Source organism: Calliphora vicina, chromosome 1, assembly GCF_958450345.1.
Source record: "Calliphora vicina chromosome 1, idCalVici1.1, whole genome shotgun sequence".
Lineage (NCBI taxonomy): Eukaryota > Metazoa > Arthropoda > Insecta > Diptera > Calliphoridae > Calliphora > Calliphora vicina.
In genome coordinates, this window is record NC_088780.1 from 58,046,309 (window position 1) to 58,072,416 (window position 26,108).

At 29.7% G+C, this 26,108-nt stretch overlaps 2 protein-coding genes across 3 annotated transcripts in view; one reads left to right on the forward strand and one right to left on the reverse strand.

Moving 5' to 3' along the window:
• LOC135962753 (saccharopine dehydrogenase-like oxidoreductase) overlaps positions 1 to 26,108 on the forward strand; it is a 485,871-nt gene that overhangs the window by 80,375 nt on the left and 379,388 nt on the right. The gene's annotated exons all lie outside the window — the stretch shown is intronic.
• bnl (branchless) overlaps positions 1 to 26,108 on the reverse strand; it is a 174,632-nt gene that overhangs the window by 19,147 nt on the left and 129,377 nt on the right. The window contains exons 3-5 of one of the 2 annotated variants that reach the window (XM_065514592.1): positions 25,302 to 25,405; positions 12,274 to 13,925; positions 5,900 to 6,040 (exon numbers count right to left, since the gene is read on the reverse strand). In XM_065514592.1, coding sequence (XP_065370664.1) covers positions 5,968 to 6,040; positions 12,274 to 13,925; positions 25,302 to 25,405 — 1,829 coding nt within the window. In that variant the 3' untranslated portion in view covers positions 5,900 to 5,967. Of the gene's footprint in view, positions 1 to 5,899; positions 6,041 to 12,273; positions 13,926 to 25,301; positions 25,406 to 26,108 lie in introns of those variants that run through there. The other variant, XM_065514591.1, reaches the window with a different exon arrangement.

The window sequence follows — 26,108 nt, forward strand, 5'->3', positions numbered from 1 at the left end:
AATTTATACAAGGTGGAGTCAGTCAAACAGCTGATAATTTTTTTTCGCTTTTTGGTTCTAACAGTTGTCAAAGCTGGTACCGTGAAATAGCTCCCAATGAAATAACTCCCTATGAAATAATTCCCATCAAAAATGAAATTATTCCCAAACATGAAAAATGAAATAACTACCAAAGGGTAAAATGAAATTACACCCAATAATCGGCGGTTTCATAATTTTAAAAATATTTGTCCCAAAAAAGCGAAATAACTCCCAATGAAATAAATCCCAATAGAAATGAAATAATTCCCAATCCGAAGCAATTTATTTATGTAATCTAAAAAAAGGAACTTCAAAAGTGAAATTATTCTTCGCTTACCAAACATTTTTTTGCATTGCGGGCCTATGGCGTAGCGTAAAGTTTTACTCCTCTGGGATGTGTTAAAAACTGGCTTCACTCAGAAAATTTGTTTTGTATTGCCGGCCATCGGCCAGGCGCTAAGGTTTTCTCCTCTGGTGTTTTTCTACTCTGTTGTGTATCAAAAACTGGCTACGCTCAGAGAAGTGTTTTGTATTGCCGGCCTTTGGCCGAGCGCTAAGGATTTCTCCTCTGGGGTGTATCAAAAACTGGCTTCGCTCTGAAAAGTTTTTTGCATTGCAGGCCTTCGGCCGGACGCTAAGGTTTTCTCCTCCGGGGTGTATCAAAATCTGGCTTCGCTCAGAAATGATTTCATTCATTGCAGAAAGGTTTTATAATATGTATTTCAGAAAGCCGATTTTCATTTCGCACAAGATTAAGAAATCGTTGCAACCTGACAAAGGCCGACGATGTAAAAAGAATCTTTTCTGAGCGAAGCCGGTTTTTGATACACCGCAGATGAGAAAACCTTAGCGCCCGGCCGAAGGCCTCCAATGCAAAAAACTTTTCTGAGTGAAGCCAGTTTTTGATATTTATGGGTTCTGCTTTTGCAAAGTAGAACAAAAATGAAATAACTCCCAATACAATGAAATAACTCCTAATTCCCAAAATAAAATTAAATAAAACCCAACAAAAATTTCATTGGGAGTTGTTTCATTGGATGTTATTGCATTATGAAATAACTCCCAACAAGAAATTATGAAATAACTCCCTATGCGTTAGGAATTGTTTCGTAATGAAATAAGTCCTAAGTTGTATGAAAAATTTGTTGGGTGTTATTTCATCTTTTCGTGGGGAGTTATTTCACGGTACCGTCAAAGCTTGTTTTTATACCCTTCACCTTCGTGAGAAGGGTATATATAAGTTTGTCATTCCGTTTGTAATTTCTACATTTTTCATTTCCGACCCTATAAAGTATATATATTCTGGATCCTTATAGATAGCGGAGTCGATTAAGCCATGTCCGTCTGTCTGTCTGTCCGTCTGTCTGTCTGTCTGTCTGTCTGTCTGTCTGTCTGTCTGTCTGTCTGTCTGTCTGTCTGTCTGTCTGTCTGTCTGTCTGTCTGTCTGTCTGTCTGTCTGTCTGTCTGTCTGTCTGTCTGTCTGTCTGTCTGTCTGTCTGTTGAAATCAGTTTTCTGAAGACCCCAGATATCTTCGGGATCCAAATCTTCAATAATTCTGTCAGACATGCTTTCGAGAATTTTGCTATTTAAAATCAGCAAAATCGGTCCACAAATGGCTGAGATATGAGGAAAAAACCAAGACAACCTCGATTTTTGACCTATTTTTTTACCTATATCTGGATTACTAAGACATTAATATAGACAATATGGATATCTAATGATAGATATTTCAAAGACATTTGCAACGACGTATATAAGACCATAGTAAGTTGGACCTACAATGGGTCAAAATCGGGAAAAAAATTTTGAACCCGAATTTTTTTTTAAAAAAAAAAAAAAATTTAAAAAAACAAAAAAAAAAAATTTTTTAAATTTAAAAAAAAAAAAATTTTTAAATTTAAAAAAAAAAAAAAAATTTTAAATGTAAAAAAAAAAAAAATTTTTTTTTTCCAAAAAATTCAAAAAGCAACTGGAAAAAAAATTAAATTTTGTTTACCTAAAAATATTTAAAATTTTTAAGTATAATTTGGTGAAGGGTATATAAGATTCGGCACAGCCGAATATAGCACTCTTACTTGTTATATTTAAATATCTACATATTCTAATCGTATTAACAAAATATTTATTTTTTACATAAATAAGTAAAGCGCTCACTATACAATTATCACCACTACATTAAGTTTTAATACATATTTGTTTAATTTTTGTTTTTTGACATTTGTTAAGACCAATTGTTGTATTTGTAGAACTGATAGCACCTTGTATGAATTCGCCTTGGATCACATGGTTTCTTATGCCGATTAACAATAAGAATGTGCCAGAGTTGGGAAACTTTAACCCCCCTCAAATGAAATTCAGATGTAAACTTTCAAAATGCCGATACACGTGTCTTTTTTTTTGTCTACTCAATCAAAATTTATTGGTCAGGCCAATAAATTTTGATTTTGTACAGTGTAATTTTGTCTAATGTAAAAATCCGAAATAACGAAATATTTCAGTACAAAAGTATGATGTTTAAGTGACTCATAAATCAAATTTGCAGTCATATTCCTTAGACTCAACATTAATGCCGACAAGTGGACAAACATAATACCTTAAGGATTTCGCAAAGTTAGTTCGAATTTTAGTTTTATGGTCTCGGGAAGTTTATCTATATTAGGTTGGGTTCCACTCGTCAAGCAGCTCACTTAGGTCCACTCATAACTTATCCTATTGAGATACCCAAGGCGTAAGTATTGTTTATAACACTTCCGTTGTCTCCAAGTTAAACCAATCAGATTCCCTGAGAAAGGAGTAGATTAGTCTAAAATTCATCCTTGGTAGCTCGTCCAAACATGATATGAATGGCACTCCGATCTTATTTTAGTTAGCCTAAAATAGGATTTTATACCAAAGTTCTCAATATAGAAACCCCCACCGACCCTATTGCCCCTTTTAGAGCCGTCATTCCGCGCTGCCATAAATCCCTGTTCGGGATTATAATATGGAACTGTCTATCGAAAAAAGGTTTTGCGATGCAGTAATCGAAATTACTATGTTAGTAATTCAGTATCTTAAAGTGCCCAAAGTCCTTACCAGTCTCACAGCATAGTTGAGAGCCATTTCTGGGAGAGCCTTTCTGGCCATTTTTTAAGATCAAGATGATTTTTGATTGAGAAGATAGTTATAGGCACAAATATTCACCACTATCGGCAAAACATGTGAAATTTATGTTCCCATGAAATATCCATTTCCCTCGAAGGGAAAATTGCTATCGTGAAATTCTCCTGAATTTTTGATTCACAATATGTAGTTGATTTCGTAACAGATGTTTATTGTTTACAAAATTCAATCAGTCGTCCATTCCATCAGTCAGGTTCAATTAGACGTACCATAGCCATAACCATATAAAACAGCTGTTCGAACCAAGCTTATGGGCAACACTGTATTTGATTATTGGTGAAATACCATAACGCCATAGCCATAGGGTAACATAGAGACGAGACGGAATTGTCAAAAACCTAAGTCTGTTGTCAAAAACCTATCTCTTGCAACAACAAAATACATGCTAGACAATGTATTTTGTTGTTGTATCAGAAATATTATTTGTTGTATTTTTGTTTGACAAATCGGAGTGTCTCGTCTCTATGTATAATTCTCTATGGCCATAGCCATAACCGTGACCGTAGATATCAACGGAATTTTGGTTTTCTGCCATAAACAGCTGATTGATAAATTAACGTATTTTTTTGTATTTTTATCATTTGACTTTTATTTTTCATAGTTGAAGAATTGTTTGGTGAGTTTTAATTTATATTTTTCTTTTGTTTCTTTTCATAATTCAAAATAAACAAATGAAAACATCAAAACTGCTGTTTATGGTTATGGCACCACAAATCGAGTATTGTAAAAAATGCTTATGTTATGGCTATGTTTAGACTGAAGTGAACTGATTTATTAAGACTTAACCAAACCAATGAAATTATGAATAAAATTATTTAAATATGTTTTCTTTTTATTTGAGTCAAAACATTTTCTTACAATTTTTATTAAAAATCAGCCCAATTATGAATAAAAATTCCCAGGGAGTTGTTCCCTTTTCCCATTTTTCCTATTCAAATGCAATGGGAAAAACCTCCCGAGGGAATTGGGCTGAATATGAAATTTAAAAATATGTCTGACCCTTGTTTTCTTTTGCACTGGCTTTTTCTATAAACAACTGATCTAAATAAGAAGTCTTCGAAAAATGTAAGTTGCCAGTACTGTGAATAATTTAATCGAAGTACAATTTTATTTTTCCTATAATGCTGGATAAAATTATGAGAAATTTTAAAAATGCGGAATTTTGTGTAAAGCAAAACATGTGAGTTTCAGAACATTCAAAAACAAGTTTGGCGATTTGTAACTCACATGCGATTTGACAATAGAGCAACTGTATATTAATAGATAATATTCAACAATTAATGTATTTGTGAATTTTGCAAGATTAATGTAAATGATATTATGGACACAAAGTGATTGCTATGATGTGAACAGGATGTGATCGTGTAGTTGCGGCTCAATTAGGCAAGTGCATACAAAATATTTTGGTTTTATTAAATTTTTACAGTAAATAAGAGTTGCACACAATTATACCAATCTTAAAAACTAGAAATAAAAAGAAGCAGAGCTAAGTCATCATTCAGTTGACCAATTCTCCATTGAGTCATTATCTCTGTCGTATGTATCCTCGATTATTATATAACAAAAGTGGGGCCAAGTGGTTTCTTAAGCAAAGCTTATCATTTTACTATGTACATTCATATCAGCGTCTATGTTATAGTTCGTTTTATTAAATTCTCCGATCAATGATAAAATTGTATGCAACATTTTCTAAATAATGTTTGTGTAATTGTAGAATATTTTGTATTAGGTAGAAATTTAAGTAATGAGAAATCTGATCATAAATGGGCGAGATATAAGCGGTTTTTCGGAAGATCTAGCTATGTCCGTCTGTCTGCTGAATTCACAATATGACTTAGCTGGATAAAATGTTCCTCAAATAGTCTTTGTTGATCATGTTTGCTATTGAAAATATACAAAATCGGTCAAGTAGAACCAGAGTTATGGATCAACATGTGAGACAACTTCGGATATTTTTCAAAATTTTATCAAAATGATAAAAATAAATGTTTTTATACAAAATGTAAAAAATCGCTGTCAGTATTTTATTTGTGGTGGCTATATAAGATTTCTGCCTAAACCTACATAGATATTTCACTGGTACTGCAACAGAGTCAATAACTTCCCTAATTTTTAAATAAAACGAAAATATTTTAATTTTTTTTTAGAATTATTTTATGATTTTATTCAGTCTTTAAATATTAATTATAAAAAATATTTATTTTAGAATAGAGTAGATATTAAATTTATAAAATAAATTAATTTTTCTGTTACTAAATTTAAACTAAATATATGATTAGATTAAAAGAAAATTAGCATTTTAATATTATAAGGTGGGTAAGGGGGTGGGTTATATACACTCAGAGAAGGTTATTTAAACTGGTTTATGATCAAAGTTTCAAAATATATGTTTAGCTTATGAAAATGTACAATATAGGTTTTTTCAATATCTGAAACTAGGAACATTAACCTTTTCAGTTAAAAACAAATCAAAAATTAGCCATTTAGTGATAATTTATAATTAATTATAAATACTAAAAGCAAACAGGAACATTATACACATGAAAAAACTAAAATACAAAATGGTTTATAAAATAGATTTAAGATAAATTTAGAGTTAAGATTAAAACTAAAAACAATTTATATGTTACACTGTTAGGATATCTTTAGCAAATAAGTTAAAGTTAAAAATGTGTGTTTTAAAATTATTAAATATTATGAATTTTTGTGGTTTTTGTTTCAAAAAAGGTACCCGTAGCTTTAATATTTTCTTTATACACTTAGCACCGTTACTTTGGCAAACATCAGCTTAATGTTTGAAGACTCCAAGCCAATATCCATAGAACAGCTATGAATTCCCAAAGGCCCATAGGTAAGCTAAAATAATATATAGGATTTTAGTTTTATTATAGAGTAACGTATGAATAATTTCAAATTTGTGAAAAAAACGGATTATTGCAGAAACAAATGAAATAAAAACCTTAACCAGTTTTTTGCAAATGCTTTTTTGTAGTTTTGTTTTATTGAAGATTTTATGGTTTTTTTAAGCCAACATCCTTCAGCATGCGTTATTTTCTTATTTTTTTTTTTTTTTTAGTCAACTAGAAACAAAATTATTTATAAATACAAAAAAATAACAAATAAAAAAGAAATTACATAAAACCAATCAAGCCATATATTAAACATGCATACAATATAAATAATAGTTTCGGTTTATTAACATTTAGGTCTCGTCGTTTAATGTCACGTTTTAATACACACAAATACAACTCTGTACTCACTTTAAGTCAAGGAGCACATTGCCAATTTAGCGCTTTTCAAAAACCCAAAGTCGCATTTTTGTCAGTCAAATATTTTTAGATAAAAATGCTCTAGACTGGCGCACTTTCAATACACATCTATCAAGTAAATTCCGCATAACCAGGTTCTCCAAATCTTAGGGTTTTTCTTTTCTGGCCTCTTAAAAATAACGTAATTTTGATAGTAATTACGTTAAATTAAACGAGATTTATAAATATTTAAATTTCTTTTTTTAATTCTCGAATGTTATCTCTTCATTTATTGAGTCAGGTTATAGTTATTGTGATAGAGGTTCACAATATAGAGCATAAAAAAGGGCAACATTTGTTGCACGTAATATAAAGCGTCATTAGTAGTTAATAAAAATAAAATTTCATACATATATATGTTGTATATATTTCAATGTTTTCTTTCTAAGTTTGTTTGGTAAAAATTAAATATTTTTTTGGTATCATTTTGTAAAACCGGATGTCAAATACTTGAAAAAAATTTCTATGAAAAAAATGCAAATTTCAGTCATTTCTATAGAGTATTAATCATATAAATTTGTTCGCCTTCAAACAGTTTTATTTTGTAAATGAGGTCCTTAGCTTTTTATAACTTAATTTATTTTCCTTTCCCTAACAACAGTCACACTTTCTATTACATTTAGCGTGCGCCGCTAACAAACTTGGCGATTAACAAAACTCGGATTATTATTTCAATAATTTTTTATATATGGAGTTTTACATTCCCAAATAATTCTTTCAGTTTTAAGAATGTCAAATTATAAAATTGCATCCATTTTATATTAATTCGCTTTGAACCAACCAAAAATATTGTTATAGCAATGCGAATTTATATCAGTTTTTGGCAAATACGAGTGAATTCATTAATTTTTTTTTTTTTGTGGAGTTTTATATTCTCAACAAACGGAGAGTTGTTCAGAATGTCAAACTCCATATTTAAATATTAATGAATTCGTTCGTAAATGCTATAAATTCGCCTTGATTGTTAGTTATGTTCACATTGATCAAACATTTGAAGAAAAAAACGTAACCACTATTTGCAGCAAATGCTAATTTGATCATATATGACCTTTAGAAGAACAAACCACGTCAGCTTAATACCAGGTGGTGTAGATAGCACAGCTGATTATTGTTTACTTTACGTGTTTAGATGTTTGAGCTGTCAAATTGTCTTGTGTTTGTTGCTTCGAATTCTACAACAAACGTAAAAATAACAAAAACAACATAGTAACTTTGACAGCTTAAACCACATAAACAAAAGCAAATTACATTGGTTTTTGTAAATGTTGTACTCGCCTTGGCTTGACTGTTGTATACGCAACATATGCCGAACGTTAAGTAAACAAACCCCTGTGAACAACAAATAAAAATACAAACGAATTGTTGAATTGAAAGATGAGTGTAAATCTATATTATTCCTAATTTCTCGCAAATCCCATAAAAAGAAACAACTTTTTGTTATTTATTTTGTTGTGTATACATTTCTTAATAAATAATTCCTTGCAAAATTATTTATTAATAGTTTTTTTCTTTTATTCAGTTTTTTTTATAAGATTTTTTTCTTAGAAGTTTTTTTTTCGGAAAATACAATTAAAATAATTTTTCAGTATAATCTTCTCTATAAAACTAATAATTTACATAAAAAATAGGAAAATTGTTTTTTTTTTGAGAATAGGTCGTTGGTTTTCTATATATTTCTTGTTTTTTTTAATTTAAATTAAAATTCTTTAAAATTACATGAAATTAAATAAGTGTTTAAATTAATAACTTAGCATACACATTACAGTTTATTTATAATTCTATATTTTATGGTTTAATATTTGCATTGTTAGTTTTTTTTTATTAATGGATATTTTTTTTATATAAAAATTATTTAAGTAATAGTTTTGTAATTACACTGCGGGGGGAAAGATATCGAAATAAAATTGTTAATAAATTAATTTTAAGAAAAAAAATGGAAAATTATGGGAAATTATAAATTTAAAGTAATTTTTCTTTGAAGGCCTTTACTATTCCGTTTCTAGTAAGTATTTGTGGAGATTATTTTTTGTATTTTTGTTTATTAATATATTTAGTATATCGTTTTTTTAAATTTATTAGAAATTACTACTTATTGAGAGGCAGCGAGGTTTTTTTTATGTTCTAACAAATCTATTATTGTTTATATAAATGTTTTACATAATATTTACAATGAAATTTATGGCATATAGTTGTTTTCCTACAATATATTCTACATTTATTGCTTAGATTTCTGTATTTGTTTTAAACAAAATATATAAAAATACTTTGCAAGTACATTATTAAATGTGTGATAATTGTGTAGAGAGAGTAGCATGAAATAAATTTGGAAAATAATTTTATTAAAAGGAATTCTTGGATTTTGTAAAAGGAATAATTGGGAATTGTGTTACGGAAAGTTATTTGAAAGGGAATTGAATTTTTGTAAAATAAAGTTTGAACACTTTTGTTTTTAGAGATTTCGAGTTATGGATTCGAGTTTTGTGGTTATTTTTGAAAAGGGTTGAGTAATTATAGAAATCCTTAAAACGTTGTAAATCAGTAATGGTTAATCAAAATAAAATTCAGCTTAAATCCATATTGTATATTGATTACTACAAGAAACATTTTAGTTTAGTTTAGTTAATAACCAAAATAAACGCATTTTTCTCAAGCATTTTTAATGAAAATTTGCTTTATTTTGCTTGTCCCAGAATCTTGGCTTTCCATAATAATAGTGTTATTATTATTATTATTATTAAAGTGTTTTATAGCTCATTCAGACCTAGCCAGATTAAGTAATTTCTTTTCTTCAGCAGAAATGAACTTGAAATTAAATATGTAATTTCTCACACATTTTGGCAACTGCCAAGTTAAGATAAGTTGCATAAATTCGGCAAAATTAACGTGAAATAGCAAAAACTCCGTATTGCACAATAATAGAAAAAAGAAGTTAAACAGAATAAAAACATTGAATTTTAAGGTAAAATTTACAAATATAATTAAAGAAATATTATTAATCCTCAATTAATACTTTTAATTTTATTTATTTAAAATTAAAAAAAATCCTGAAGTTTTAGATTTCGTTTATAATTTCGGGCCGGAATTATGTTATGTGCTATTACACTTCACACTGGATAAAAATGGCAAATTTCAAATTTGTAATCTGACAGCTTCTTTATGAATTCTAAAGCTGCGTATACACGATTGTTATATTCTTACAATATTGTCAGAAAATGTTCAATAAATGGTTAACACCCATATATTTCAACATAAGTTCTCATGGTTGTGTTAACCATTTTCTGAGCATGTTCCTGACAATCTGAAAACCTTGTATACGTAGCTTAAGGTTTTTTTAACAAAACTGAACTGTTCAAAAATCTTTCGCTATTCAAACAAATTCTTATTTAAAACTTTAATTCCAGAAAACATTTTCGTCTTCAAATTATGTTGATGGCAAACTTCACTCTTTATCTGTCAACATTATTGAATTCATATTATTTTAAAGGTTCAAACACATACAGATTTTTTCAGCACCACGTGTCAGTAAGATGCAGCTCCCAGCAGTAGTAGTAGACAGTCCTTGACTACTTGACTAGTTATTTTAATAAGTGCAAGTCCTAAGCAGGGGATCAATTGACCCTTTTTGTTTACAATGAGACTGTTACTAAGAGACACTAAAGTGACTATTGACTTCATGCTATGATATATTGGATATGAGTAATAGAATTATATCAAAACAATTTGTATAAAACCAGTTTGTACGAATTAGTTACAAAACGTTTAAAGTGACTACACTCCAGATTACTTAGAGACACTTAAGTGCCAATTGTCTTCACGCTAGATTACTTGGGATGTATAAAGTAACCAATTGTATTCTCTCTGCACTACAAAGAGCACATACGTGTCAAATGACCAACAAATATATAAATTGGAGTCAGCCGAGTGATAAGACATTTATGACAATTACTGTCTTTAAGCGATGCATTGATTTAACTGCTGGGTTAAAGCAAAATTATTGTATGTGGTTGGGCCTTCAAATGACTGCAGATTACAGTCTATGTCTGCAATTAACATTTAATATTAAAGATAAAATAAAAATAAATGTTATTTCGCCAAGCTATAAATCAGATCTTTTAAAAAAATTTTATTAATTTTCACCAATTTTCAAATATTGTTCACAATATATGTATCATGATTGTTTTTTTTATTAATTGTCAAATAATGTCCATTTTTAGCCACACATATACATTTATCTGGAATTTCAAGACGTACGGTATGTTTTACTATGACACGAGTCCAACTCTGAAAATTTCAGCGTTCTTCCGTTTTTTTCAGTTTTCGCAAAAATAAATGTTATCGAATTTATATTTCTTATTTAATTATAACAGAAGCATAATCTATACAGAATCATCTTGCTATGAAAATATAAAAGTTAATTATTTCTTGTAACATTAAAAATTCCTCCAATGCGTCCGATATGACTAAAATGTTCAGCGTTTCAGTTATATGTCATTATTCCCCGAAATTCGAAAAAAACGTTTAAATAACAATCCGAATATTTATACATAAAAACAGTTTTACCCACTTTAGACATTGCAATTGTTTGTTAAGTACAGATGGCAAACTTCACGCCTTGTAGTAATGTTTACAGCGTTGTTTGTTTAAATTTGGAATACGTTTTGTTTTGGTTATTTAAATAACTATAACGTTTGAATGAAATTGCTTTGTTTTTTAACGATAAAAGCCGTAATGATTTTGATTAATTTTGACACCAATGTTGGATGGATCGTAGAAGCATTTGACTGATTTATAATGATTCGCCTTAAGGATCGATTGATTGTGTGTGTGTATAAAAGGAAATGTGAGGTTATGGTTGGAGATTGTTTTTAAGGTTAGGTTGGGTTAATTCAAATGAATGCAAAAATGTTGAGTTTAGTTAATTGTTTGTATTCTGTGAGTGTGTTTGTATGTATGTAATGTATGTTTGGGTATGTAGTATGTATGAAAATCTTGCAAAATTTACACGAATTTCTTTAATGATAAATATAATATTTATATAGTTTATAGTAAATTAATATAAAACATTAAAATGTTATGACTTTTTACAATTATAATAAGTATGTATGTGTGTTGAGTTGCTGGTATTTTATTTTTCTTTTGTTTGTTTTTCATTTAAAAATTAAATGCCTTATTAAACAATTAATGATTGATTAATTACTATTGCTTGTAGTTCATTTTGAATTTAAACTTTGTACATTGAGTTTAAGTTTTCCATAATAATATTTTTATGATTTTCTATAGTATTTGCAACAAATATACACATCAATCAACATTTAAATTTATTTATAATTTGTTGTTGTTTTTCTTAATCAACCCAAAAATGCATTAAATATGTTTTTAAAAATTATAAATCAAATTCTACAAAAAAAAAAATTACTAAAAAATTTGGAAAAATATTAATTTCAAGAAAAATTAAACAAATTAAAAACAATGTTAAGTTAAATAAAAAAAAAATATAAAACAAGTAGAAGTTAAAGCCAAATTCATACAAAAAAAAAAAGGAAAAATTAAAGATTTTGAAAAGAAAATTATAAATATTTTCAAACTGCCTTGATGTAAGGTTTTTTTTTAAATAAATAAATTACATTCAAATATATTAGATTAGAAATTTTAAATAATAATAATAATAAAAAAAAATAACTAAATAATATGAGGAAATTTTTGTTTTTTGATTTTTAAATACAAATAATAATAAAAAGTATTTATAATAAAAATAAGTAAGTAGTACAAGTCAAAACTCACAAATCTAGCTGGTCGTAATACAGGAAATCGTCTGCTCCCGCCGTTAGAGGCGTGTGTGATGACTCAGCAGCCGTATAGGGTATATGGCTGCTGCTGCTTGGACCAGCATATGAATCGTCTTCATAGCTGGCGTCTTCGTTCATTTCGTCGTTATTCTCCATATCGTTATCATCGTCTTCCGGATCTTCGGCGGCCGAAGTATCTTCCGATGATTGTTCCATGTACTCTTCCATGGAATTGGAGTATCTTACATTGCGTTGTTCTCTGTCGCCACGATCGCTGGTGGTTTCGGCGTGCGGATCGTAGTTGTCGAACAGTGTGGTGCTGGGCATCAGAGAGGTAGTTTCCCAAAATTTAGGCCTCAGCGTGGACGTGGACGAACTTTGGGTGGAGGTGGAAGCTGCTGTTTTTTCGGTGGTTGTGCCCGAGGCTTTTTTGTTGTTTTTCTTGTTGTTGTTATTGGGGTTGTTGATACCGCCTCTTTTGGAATTCTTCTGCTTTTTCTTTGAGCCGCCATTATTATTGGCGTTGTTTTGATTATTTTTAGCTGCCTGTCTTCCCGCCCCACCGCCTCCAGCGCCCCGATTCATATTTAATTTTTTTCCACGGCGATTATTGGGCCCTAAGCCATCTGTACCCAATCCATTTTTACCCTGACCTCTTCTATTGTTACCCTGCTGCTTTTTAGAGCCTCCTTTCTTCGTGCACATAGGTGGCAGCACTATGTCAGTGACCCCCGCTTGTTGCTGCTGCAGCAGCAAATCTCGACACTTTTGCTGTCGAATGGGCCCCAGCTGATTGCCACGCTTTGTGAAGGATGTGGGCCGGTTAAGGGGTGTGGTGCAATTGTGTTGTTCTTCGTTTTCGAAACGCCGGCATTTTCGTTTCTTGCCCGCTTTCTTGCCGCCTCTGTGACTACCAGTTTGAGGTGCTGTACTATTGCTAATACTACTCGTCGCTGTTGAACTGTCACTGTGGCTATTGCTACTACTTGTGTGTTTACTATTACTAATGCTATTACTAATATGGCCATTATTTTGACTAATGCTAATACTACTCGGGCTACTACTACTACTATCTCTATTTGTTTCTGGTCTGCTATTGCTATTGCTACTACTGCTACTACTTCGACTATTCGAACTTAAATTATTTTTATCATTGGCAACAGGAACGTTGTTCAAAACTTGGCCATTAGTATGCGGATGATTATTATTATTAGGATTAACTAAACTATTTTCTTTATCTAAATTTCTACTTAAAGTATTTTTACTATTACTATTATTGTTATTATTACTATTGTTTGGATTGCACTTGGGTCGTGCTTTAAAGTTTTTACTGTCGATCAATTCGATCAACGGTTTGCCAGTATCACAGAGTTGGCGTATGCCATGTTTAACACGATTTGCACCGAAATTTTTCGCAATCAGCTGTTCGACACGCTCTTGCGGCACCGTCTCGGGTATAGCATTCGTATATGTTGCTAATTTGCCCAACGAACGGCTGGGTGGTATTTGTAATTTACGCGGCTCTCCATGGCGATTCAACGCCAAATAGTATTTGCGCCGCGTATTCGAATTATAGGTGGATGAATAGGTATTGTAGTTGTGCTGTTCCATGCTTTCATTGAAGACACAATCGTCCGTAAATTCTTTCTGTAACGAGAAGCTATAGTAAGTTATTTGGTTATTTTTTAATGTTTTTTTTGTTTAGTGTTAAAGTTAAATGCGCTAAACAGTTTCCCTGGTTTCTGCTCACGTGTCTTTTTTGTTTCGTTTCAGTTAAAACTAAAGTTAGTAAGTTTTCTTAATAATTAAAAAAAATAACAAAATTATAGAAATCTACTAAATACCACGCCCCAAGACACTAAAATCGCATGATGCACTGCGTGTGTGTGTGATTCAATTTATGATTTTAATTGGGTAAACAAAAATTGGCAATGCTTCCCAGTTGACAGTTTAACATGCGCTGCGCTGCCAACACAAAAGAAAATTCTGTCTGTGTATCAACTTACAACATTCTCATTTCAAATCGATTGTCAATTAGTTTTCAAACAACATTTGCTACAATTCTTTTTATTTTTTGTATAAGCATTTTGTCTAACAAACACCTGTGCGAAACGAAAACTATATACACTATGACAATTGAATTTTCATTTAAGAAATCTAAACATTTTAAGGCGGTTGAATTCTAAAGAGAAGTTTAGCTGACAACTTCACGCCCAACCAAAAAGCATTCGAATTTCTATTAATGCCAGCAGACATTTTAAATAGTTTTTAGGAAAAACAAACCTATTAAAGATATTAAGTAATGTCGAAACTGCAGATATTTAGTTCAAAATCTACGTCACAATTTTAATTTCTTTAATAACGAGCTGTTTTCCTCAAGTTGAAATAAACAAACCCATAAATTTTCGCAATTTTACAACCAAATCTTGTCTAAAAGCTAAGGATTGCTTTAAAATAAATACAAAAATATTATTTATAATAGAAAAAAGTTATTCATGAAATTTTGGAAATGAAAATTCAAATGAGGAAATATGTATGTTTGTTAAGGGGAACTTGGTAAAGATGAAATTTTTATACCCGGAAAAATAAATATGAACACATGAGGCGATTTTATACAAGTTAGAATATATGAAAATTCTAGCGAATTCAATAATTTTTGATTTATGGAGTTTGGCGTTTAAAAATAGTTCTTTCATTTTTGTGAATGTCAAACTCCAAGTATGATCAATTTATAAATTGTTTCCAATTTGCCAGAATTCGCCAGAGCAAGGTGCAAGTTTATATATCAAAATGCATCAAAATGCTTGACAAAATGAATATGATGGAGGTAGTAATTACAGACAAAATAGAATAGATTTAGGCAACAAAAAGAGGAACAAACAATTTTACAAATAGTGGGCATTAAGCCAATTGTAAAGTGCATTTTTGTACGTTTGTGTATGCAATAATTATTTTTAAAAGAATTTATTTTATAATGATTTGTTTTAGTAAAAACAGAATTAAACACAAATAATTGTAGTTTTTCTACAATTGACATAGTTTTCACTTAGGTAAATTTAATTTTTTTTTTTTTTTTTTTTTTAACGTTTATTTATTTATCGAATCTGCCTTACTTAGGCCTGACAATAAGTAATAAAATCTTATAACTAAAATTAAAACTAAATGCTCTCTGACGGGAGCGTTGATGTTCATAAGGGCCACATCTTAGCGGGGTGGTAGATCGGCTCTACGAAGCCTTGATCTTGTTTGGGTCTGTGTGAGATGTCTTGCAAGCGGGTTCGGGTGGTTCCACAATTTCATGATGTATTTCTCACGGACATTCTTGAATTCGTCTTTAACCAACGGTACTTGTAGGTCTCTATGGATGTTCTCATTTCTTATGTACCAAGGTGCACCTGTCATTATCCTAAGAATTCTCGATTGGGCCCTCTGTATAAGTTCAATACTGGAATTACTGGCCGTTCCCCACAATTGGATTCCATATGTCCAGATTGGTTTTAAAACACATTTATACAGGATGACTTTATAGTCAAGGCTTAATTTTGATTGGTGATTGAGTAACCAGTGAAGGCTAGATGCTCTTAACTTCATGTGAAGTCTCTTGGCTTCTATATGACGACGCCAAGTAAGTCGTCTATCCAAGTGAATACCAAGGTATGTAACAGTATCTGTCTGTGGAATGTTTATGTTATTTAGTGTGATAGGTGGACAATCACCCCTTCTGAGAGTAAATGTGATGTGTTTACTTTTGAGTTCATTTACTCGTATTCTCCAGTTATTCAACCATATCTCCACGAGTCTCAGATAATTTGCCAATTTCGTAGAAGCTACCTGCGGATCTGCATGTGAGCTAAGTATTGCCGTATCATCAGCGAAAGTTGATATGGTAAGTCTATCACACACAGGCAAGTCAGAAGTATATATCAAATAAAGTGTTGGTCCGAGAACACTTCCCTGTGGAACACCAGCTTTAATTTCATAATTTCCTGTTACATAATCGCAATATTTCACTCTAAAAACTCGGTCTGATATGTATGACTCCAGCAATCGATGCGTACTTGGTGGCAGTAGACACTTAATTTTGTGAATTAACCCCTTATGCCACACCTTGTCGAAGGCCTGGGCGATGTCCAAAAAGATAGCACAGCAGTATTTTTTATTTTCAAAAGATTTTCTGATCTCTCCAGTCAATCGATTAACTTGTTCAATGGTTCCATGTTGTTCACGAAAACCAAATTGATGAACTGGGATAATATTTTGGTTATTTAAGTATGGAATAATTTTACATTGCAATACTTTCTCAAATAACTTTGATATGCATGGCAGTAGACTTATAGGTCTGTATGAAGACGGCATTGTTAAATCTTTTCCTGGTTTAGGTATCATTATGATCTGAGCAATTTTCCAATTAGTTGGGAAAACGCCTAGTCTAATGATCGCAGAAAACAATACAGATAGCACGATTATAGCTATATTCGGTAGGTTTTTAATCATGGATGGCGTAATTTTGTCATATCCTGGAGATTTTTTTGTATTTGTGTTATTTTTGATAACTTTTCGAACGTCCTCGGGACTTACTCTGATATGATCATCCGCTGTCTCGTGAACAGGAGGATTTTCCAGTACAAAATCATTGTTGGGTGGATTTGGCTTAAATACATTACGTAGGTGCTCGGCAAAAATTAATGCTTTGTCCTTATCATTTCTTGCCCAATTACCGTCAGATTTTCTCAACGGAGTTTTTCCCTCTACCGGTGGTTTGATGTTACGTGTGGCTTTCCAAAGAGAAAAGTTCGTATGTTTAGTATTCGTCAAACTCTCAATGTATCTTTCGTTTCTGCGATCCTCTTCTAAACAAAGGGCTCTCTTCAGTCTTCTAGTAGCGATGGACAGCCTCTGCTTTGCAGCAGGTGATCTATTTTGTTGCCATTCTCTTCTAAGCTTTCTCTTTTCGAGAAGCAATCGTTCAATATCTGAATTGGAAATATGCATTTTTGGCTTTCTAGAGATCTCGATCCTTGAATGATCCAGAGCCGAAATAATTAATGACGTGAAGTCATTGACGCATTCGTTTATCTCTCCCTCACACTGTATATTTGGATTTGTGTGGATATGGCTACTGATAAACTTTTTGTATTTAAGCCAATTTGTTTTGTAAATTTAATGGCAAAACAAACCATAAACTAAAGACATTTACATAAAATTTAAAAACAAAAATAAAATAAAAGTTAATGACATATTTTTTACTGCAAGAATAATATATAAGGAAAATTTGAAATTGCTTTATGCATTTGTTTATTACTTTAACACCAAACTGTCAAAGACACCACAAATTATTCAACGTCACAAAACACAAATATATAATAAATTTCACCAAATAGCAACAAAAAAAATGTCATGACATATTTGACTGAGTTTTTTCAGTCTGATATTTTTCTAAAAATATTCTTAAATCAATATTAATTTACTGGTTAGTTTTGCTACCCTCTAATTTAAAAGTGCAAAATAGAATTTAAATATTTGAAAATGTTTGCATTTTCTATTTGTGTTTCTATTTGTGAGTTTTTTTCTCTTGCTTTTCATTTGCCGGATGTGACATGCGACGACAGAATTGGTTCATTCATTCAAATAAGTCTATATATATATAGTTCCCTTTGTACAACAATACACCACAACAACATTGTTGGTCTAATGAGTAACTAAAAATATTTTTTTATTTTTTTTTTTATTGTTAAACAATTTTAATTTGTTTTTTATTTTTTATTTTTTTTTCTAAATTTAAACTTAACAATACCGCAAAATAAAATCTAAAATATAAATAGAAAAAAAACCATAAAAACCAACGAGCCAAAGAAGTGTTGGCCATTCTCTAATCTCATGGGCGTTTTAATTTCAATTTGAAATAAATGTTTCGTTATAGGTTTTATGTTTTAAATGTTTTCTATTGAGTTTTTTTTTTTATTTTGTTTTTGGTTCAAAAGACGCCAAAGCCTCTCGCCAAAATATAGTGGAACAAACATGTTTTTTTCGACTTTGGACCAGGAAAAATTTAGAGCATTTTGAAAAGTTCGTTGGCTGTTTTGATAATTAACAAACAAACAACCCTGAAAATGTTATTTTTTAAGTTATAATTTCGCATTATTTAAATCCACTGCTAATAAATACTAAAATTATGGAATATAAATTACAAAAAGCTCCTTATGACATATTTGAAATTCTTTCGTTAAGTGTAGCTTGTTAACCTGGCATGTAAGCAAGATAGAGTTACCACTCATAAACGAATTAGTTCAAAAATTATGATAATTTTAACGTGCTTTTAATTTGAATATTACCCCCCGGTCTTATCAAGAATTTCTTGAATTTTTATAAAAATCGTTTGACAAAAATTAAGCTGCTATTAGAGTGTCCAAAAAACCGGTAAATTTAAAAAAACCGGTTTTCGGTTTAAACGAAAAAGTGTGTTTTTGAAAAAACCGGTTTCGATTATTGTCTTTTAAAAAACCGGTTAAGCGGTTTCGATTTTTGCCTTAAAAAAAACCGGTTAACCGGGTTATATTAAATTTTTATTTAATGGAAATTTAGCATTTTTGAATTCTTTATGAAATTATTTTATACCTTTTACGAAATGTTGTCAAATGCTACAATTTTCTATAAAATAAATCAATATTTTTAAAAATGATATCAAAGTTTTTCATAAATATGTTTCAATGAGCTTTAGAAAATATATTTCATTAAAACCGGTTAAGCGTCTTACAAAAACCGGTTTGTCAAAAAACCAAAGTTAAAAAAACCGAAACCAGTGGAGATGAAAAAACCCGTTGGTCGGTTTTTGATACTCTAGCTGCTATTTATTTTATAGATTTTATTAAATTCTAGCTATTTTTTAATTTTATAATAAAGAAAGACTACTATATATCAATAATATTCTTAATTTAATAAAATAATGAAATTAAATAGCTGATTATTTATTATTTAAAACAAATTTTGTGAGAAATACATTTTCCCACAGAAATTAACACACAATTTTAGCGAAAACTTTGAAAAACTCATTTCAGTAGTACAAAATGCAACAAACATTTATGTAATTTAAGCACAAACATTTAACTTAATACAGCTTCAGTAAAATTAAATAGAAGAAGGAATTAAAAAATTGTGTTAAAAACCACATTAAAAAATATGTATAAAATTTCCCATCGGTGGGAAACTGTATGTGAAGATAGCAACAGCTTTCAGCACCAGCAACAAACTCAACAAATTCTGTACATAAATTCAGTAAAATTTTATTTTATTAGATTAACCATAGTTGACCCACATTTTGCCTAATTGGAAGCAATTATAAATGGCATTTATAAGGAAAATCTTTTCAAATTTATGATAAATAATTTTCGTTAAAAGAAACTCTTTAAAATTAGATAGAAGACGACAGCCCTTTTCTTAACATCACTGCATTAGAATTTTAATGTACAAATACTAGAACGAATTCTTCTAAATTTAATACACAAACCAACTCCATTCCTGCCTCTAAATTCAAAACGAAATGACTCATAAGGGACACATTTAAAACGAAATACAGTTTGTCTTTTAACAAATACAAATTATATATAATTTTTTTCTTTTTCTATTTTATACTCGAGAATTTTACAAACTAAATAAAAAAAAAATAAAAATGGGGAAGCAGGGAACTCGTAAGTTTAAAATCAACCCAATTTTTTTTAATTTAATGCTTGGCTGCTACAAAAATTAGTTGCAGTTTGTAGCAAATTATGAATACACTAAACTAAGACTTTTTTTAAAAATAGACTAGACACAGGCAAGCGACATCACCCCGACCAAAAGCCGCTTAAGAAATAAACAAAGAATGCAAGGAAGCAAGCAGAAAATAATGCTCCTAAAAAGGCAACAAACTTACTTTTTGTTCACTTTGTTTTTTGGTATTTTTTTTAATTTATTATTAAAATAAGGCTCATAAATGGGCAAAGAAGAAATAGACTCTCGGGTAAAATATTTTTGTTGACAGTTTTATCTGTCAAATCAATGTTGACAACTTTATAGTTCATAAACTATATTAGCTTGGTCTCAGGCCTTGGATTTATAAATGGGGGGCGATATTATTTCAGGCGAGAGCATACAAAGTAACACAATAATGTTTAGCGAAACTATTTTAATTTCCCGGAATGTGTGTTTATGTGGTATGGAAAATTGTGTGACTTTTAAATTGTCACAAACAGATATTAAGAAAAGTAATATTATGAGTTGTTTAATTTCAATTTAAATGAATGTATGAATGTATATCAAATGCAAAGAAGTTAAAAATAGCAGTTTTTTTATCAGTCATGGCAAATCATAGACCTAGACATAAATGTAAGCATATATGTACCACAGATATATTTATGGCCATGTCACTGTGTATGCACAGTATCCATCCAGTCTTAAGATAGACCTGCTTGCCGTGGCTCTAAATATATAGAAAAAGTTGACACAAAACAAAAATATTTTAATTGCCTGTCAACAAAATTGGTTCAACGTTGTTAATTGTTTGTGATTTTTGAAATGCATTGAACTTGAAGTGCTACTAAACGTAAAAACTGAAACAATTTTAGACGTTTTCATTTCATGTCTGTTTAGCAACCATATGTTTCAGTTAACAAAGCTGCCAGACATACATTTTAATTAAAAAAAAAATAATCAAATTTCGTAAAAGAAAATAACACACTTTGATGAATAGTTTTTTATGTTTAAAAAAAAAACAAATTTTCTACATGTTCAAACACAATTTGAGCTGTCAGAGACTCTACAACAAACCCACAAATATTTAAGGAATTTCAAGAAAATACATTAATTTTTATTTAATTTTAATTACATATATTATTTTGCATTAAAGAAAGAAATCATTAACACTTTGCATTCTAAAAGAAAAGTTGCCACTACAAAATATATAAATATTTTAACAAGGAAGGAAAGATCTTTTTATTTTTATCTTTTAAATAATCTTAACATTTAATCTAAATTTTACACGACTACTTGTAATCATTATCTCTTTCTGCTGTATCTACCTAAACACCTGTCAATATGTCACATAAACTATTATAGTTTATGGTCAGCTCACACCTATTTTGACATAATTTATCCAGCGCTTTGTTTTGTTCTGGCCATTGTTTTGATGGCGTCCCAGATCTGTAAGAAGTCCTGTGATAATGAGTTCGTTTATCTTTGAAAATCTACCGATCAAAGGCTAGCTACCAAAAGGCAAGCCGACAAGAGTATTCATCAATGTAGGATATCGATAGAGCATAAGGATGCTTGAGGGATTTTAGTATTAAATATTTTCTATTTCTTTTTTATGTTTACTCTCTCTAGCATTTTCTAGGATTATTTGCACAGTGGGGAGTTAATATTTGTTTTACATATAGCTTGGATTTTGATCCTGCAGTTGAAAGGTTAAACCTGCAGTTGAAATAATAATACGAAAGAACATATGTATGATATTTTGATCTTGAGTCCTCAATTAGATGGTAAAAGGCAAATCCCTAAGTTTTTCAATTAAGACCAATTGTTACACCATTGGCATCACTCTCTCTCTCTTTCTGTCACACTTTCAATATGGCGACATTAAAACAATAGAGATGATAAACGAGATGAAGAAGAAATAAACAAGGATGTTTCCATATTTTAGTTATTTTTTGCCTTGCAAATATTATTTTAAATTTTACAAAGAAAATCGCGTTTCCATAGAATGAACAAAAATTGCATTTGTACACTAAATCAAAAACACATCTTATGTCGAATATCACTATCTCCTGAAAAATGTTAAATTATTATTGTGAGGTAAACCGATATATTAAACAGATCATAAATAAAATATCAGTGCGGTAAAGCCATTAAGAAAAAACAATAGCTTGAAAAGACAATAAATTTCCCAAACAAAAAATTCACTCCAAAAGAAATACAAACAATAAATTGACAATTTCAACGCCATTTCATGGCAAAATCAACACAAAAAAATCATACAAAAGAATAAAAATAAATTTGAACCTATTTTCCAAAAACACTTCTACCCTTAAGTGTGTTATGTATTATAAAAAAAAAACAATAATTACATACTTAAAATATCCTTGAAAATATAGAAAATTATGTCCTTTTTTTCTAAAACAACAAACAAAGGTAAAGTGATAACTAATGTTGTTTGTATTTGTATTGAGAAAAAAATTAAAGTGCATCCTTTTTCCCTTTTTTTTAAAGCAAATCCTTTGTGTGCCTTGTATATTTTTTTTACTATATTTAAACTATGTTTTAGTGGGAAAAATATGGTGCAGAAATATGCACTAAATTTCAAAAGAGATGCCTGTTGTGAGGACAATTACCGGGATTTAGATTAATGTGACATTTTTGTTCAATGTTTTTTTCCCTCAATACCATAACTTAACAAGTGCTTGAGGAAAATATTTGTAAATTAAAATTGTAGCAGTTAGACATTTGTGTGAAATGTACCGCAAATGAATTATGGTTGTAAAAAGGTTGTTACTTTGGCGCCATAAATTAGAGTTTCTCCATAAAAGACTGAAAAAAAACGTTATAACGAAATAAAATTGTTTTTTGGCAATTTAAATTTTTAGTTTTGTTATTTCTGAAATAATAACACATTTCAAAAGACGCAGATTTAATAATTTACCGCAAAATAAAATATGTTTTATCATTGTAACTTTGACACCTAAAAAAGCGTTGTTTACAATAATAATAAATAGTTGACTAATAAGTAAATGCAACTATGTATTCCAATACACTGGAAGAAAAGCTTTACTCACTATATTATTAGCTACATTAGCATTAATTTAATTAATCAATTTAAAGAACTGCAGCCTCAGGCATGAATTCATTACATCAACTCTACCAAATATTTAAATTGTTAGTTTAAATATTTGTTATGTTAATTAAAGCTATACAAAATATTGATATTCCTTTTTAATAAATATATGCAGAAATAAATAACTCTTTGTTTAATCATTTTGTTACATTGTCTCAAATTCCATATAAATACAAAAACAAACAACAAAACCCGACCGCCCATGGTTTTTTCCATAAAGACCCTTTTTTTCTGGTACCAGAAACCAAATATGGAATGCCACACACACCAGACTCAACCAGACTCAAAAATTATCATTTCTGAGAGAGAACGAAATGAGAAGTATAATTAATTTTGTATGGTTTTTTATGCCCATTCCATCATTATCACTATTATCCTGTCAATACGATAGCGCTTTTTCCAAAACACAAAACATTCGTTTAACGAATTCCAAAACCAGACAGGCGTCAAAATTGTTTCAATTTTTTTTCGTTTTTTTTGAAGCACTTTTTTTGTTTTGTTGTTTGTCTCTTTTAATTCAGTTTAATGACACTTATGGAAAATATTTATACATTTTGTGGTTAATTTTAATAAACTCTTTGAGTCTTTTTTCTTTAGTCTATTATTTAAAATGAAATTTATTTTAAGACCATATTACATTTGATTAAGACCTGTTCTTTAGTGTTTAGAGTTTAATTCCTAATAAGTTTTTTATTGATGGCTCAAAATAAAGATGATGCTTTTTTTCTGTGGTTGAGTATGGCGCCTTAGTTTTCCTATCTACTTGTTTCAATTTGTTTTTTCTTTCAAAATAAACTTGATAACATTTTGTCCAAAAACAAATTGATTTTTAATTAAGTTGTGGCTAGAATGTTTCGTCTCCAATAAGTATTCAAGAAGTAAAAAAATAACAAATTTGTGGGAATTTGATTGACAAGATAGGTGAGTTTCTTCTTAAAGGTTTATGCAACAAAATTTGAATATTAAGATTAGAAGAGGAAATTTATATTCAAATTATGGTTATTAGTTTTAAACATTCTAAGAAGTCAATTAATAAAAACTGTAATTGATTTTATTAAATTTGAATAAAATAAAAACCCTACGATAAGCCAGACCTACTCGAAGTTTTTATTTAAAAGTTTAAGTATTGCAGAGGAAAATAAAGATTTTCTTTTGTATATTAGTAGCATTTATTACGGAGATATTTTAATTATGATGAATTGAATATATTTAAGTTTAAGACATTTCTATCCATCACTGTGACATTTACATATTTGTTATTTGTAAAGTGTCTCAATCATACTTGGTAGATTTTTAATATTATAAATTTCTTGAAAACTGCCACATGAAAATTATTTAAATTATTAACTAATTGATTAGCCTTTCGAACAAGAAATCGTTGACTCTTTTGTCTTAATTGTAAAAAAGTACTATTTGAATTATATTGATAATGAACAAATATTTAATTTTCAATCCCTAATTTAGCCAGATTAAAACATGTAAGAAAGTAAAGTTGGCCATATAATACTCTACACCGGGAAGATGATTATTTTATTTGTAATTTTCAGACCCTATAAAGTATATATATTCTGAATCCTTATATATAGTCTGTTCGTCTGTCTGTCTGTTGAAATCAATTTTCTGAAGACCCCAGATATCTTCGGGGTCCAAATCTTCAATAATTCTGTCAGACATGCTTTCGAGAACTTTCCTATTTAAAATCAGCAAAATCGGTCCACAAATGGCTGAGATATGAGGAAAAAACCTGGACAACCTCGATTTTTGATTTTTATTTTGTTTACCTAAAAATATTTAAAATTTGTATTTTGAAGTATAATTTGGTGAAGGGTATATAAGATTCGGCACAGCTGAATATAGCTATCTTACTTGTTTAAAAATGAGCTTCAGTTTATTATTATTTTATTTTAATTTACACAACTTTTCGTAAAAAATTTAATTAGAATCCTGAAACTGACAAAATATATGTACCTAATTGAGTCCGTTTTTTAACCTAACTAACCTAGTTTCACCTTAACACTATTACATTACAATTGCATGCTTTAATTTTGTTAAATACTACATTTATTTAATTCAAATAATGTGTTTGTTAATTAACTACTAAATACTACTTTTATGCAAAAAAAAAATATACTAAAAATGGTAAGCGTAACGATTATACTTACCGAGCCATAAACAGCACCACAGGGATCCATACATAAATATAAACAAGTGGCAACACCTTGTATTTTAATACGCCCCACTTCGACAGTAGAACGCTGCAGAATCGCTGAAAAATAGAAAAATTTAAATTTAATAGAAGCTTTAAAAAAATATAAATATTGATAACATAATAATTAACCCTCTAAAAATTCCAAGGCATATAAGTTCTAAAATAATAATTAAATGTTCAAACACTTGTTGCTAAATTTCTATTATATTCGAAATTTTCCGATGTTTATTAATAATTATATTCACTGCAATAAATTGCATAAATTTACTAGTAATAATTTATATTTTACGCACGTATTTTACAAGAAAAAACGCTAAAAAGTATATATTTTTTATATCCAGAAAAACATGCATGTCAAGCGCCCAACATGACTTAGCAAAAACAAAAAAATAATAAACATAATTGCAACTCCTTAGATAAACATCAAAAAATCTTAAAAAAAGCAGCGTGAATATGATGACATTTACATTTAACATACGTATTATACATTTTATTTATTTTCAGTAATTTCTTATGAATACGATACGTGACATTGATCTCACATATCAGAGAAATAATAACAATTAATTATGATTGACAAAATTATAAATTGACTCATCTCTAAACATTATGCCTCTTCACACTGTCACAACGTGACATAATTGGGTCATAATTTTAATCGTTATAACGCAAAGTAGCTGTTGGCAACACAGAATCAAAACAAAAGAAACGAGAAGAATATGAAGGTAGAGAGAAAAGAGTGTGAAACAGACAATCATTT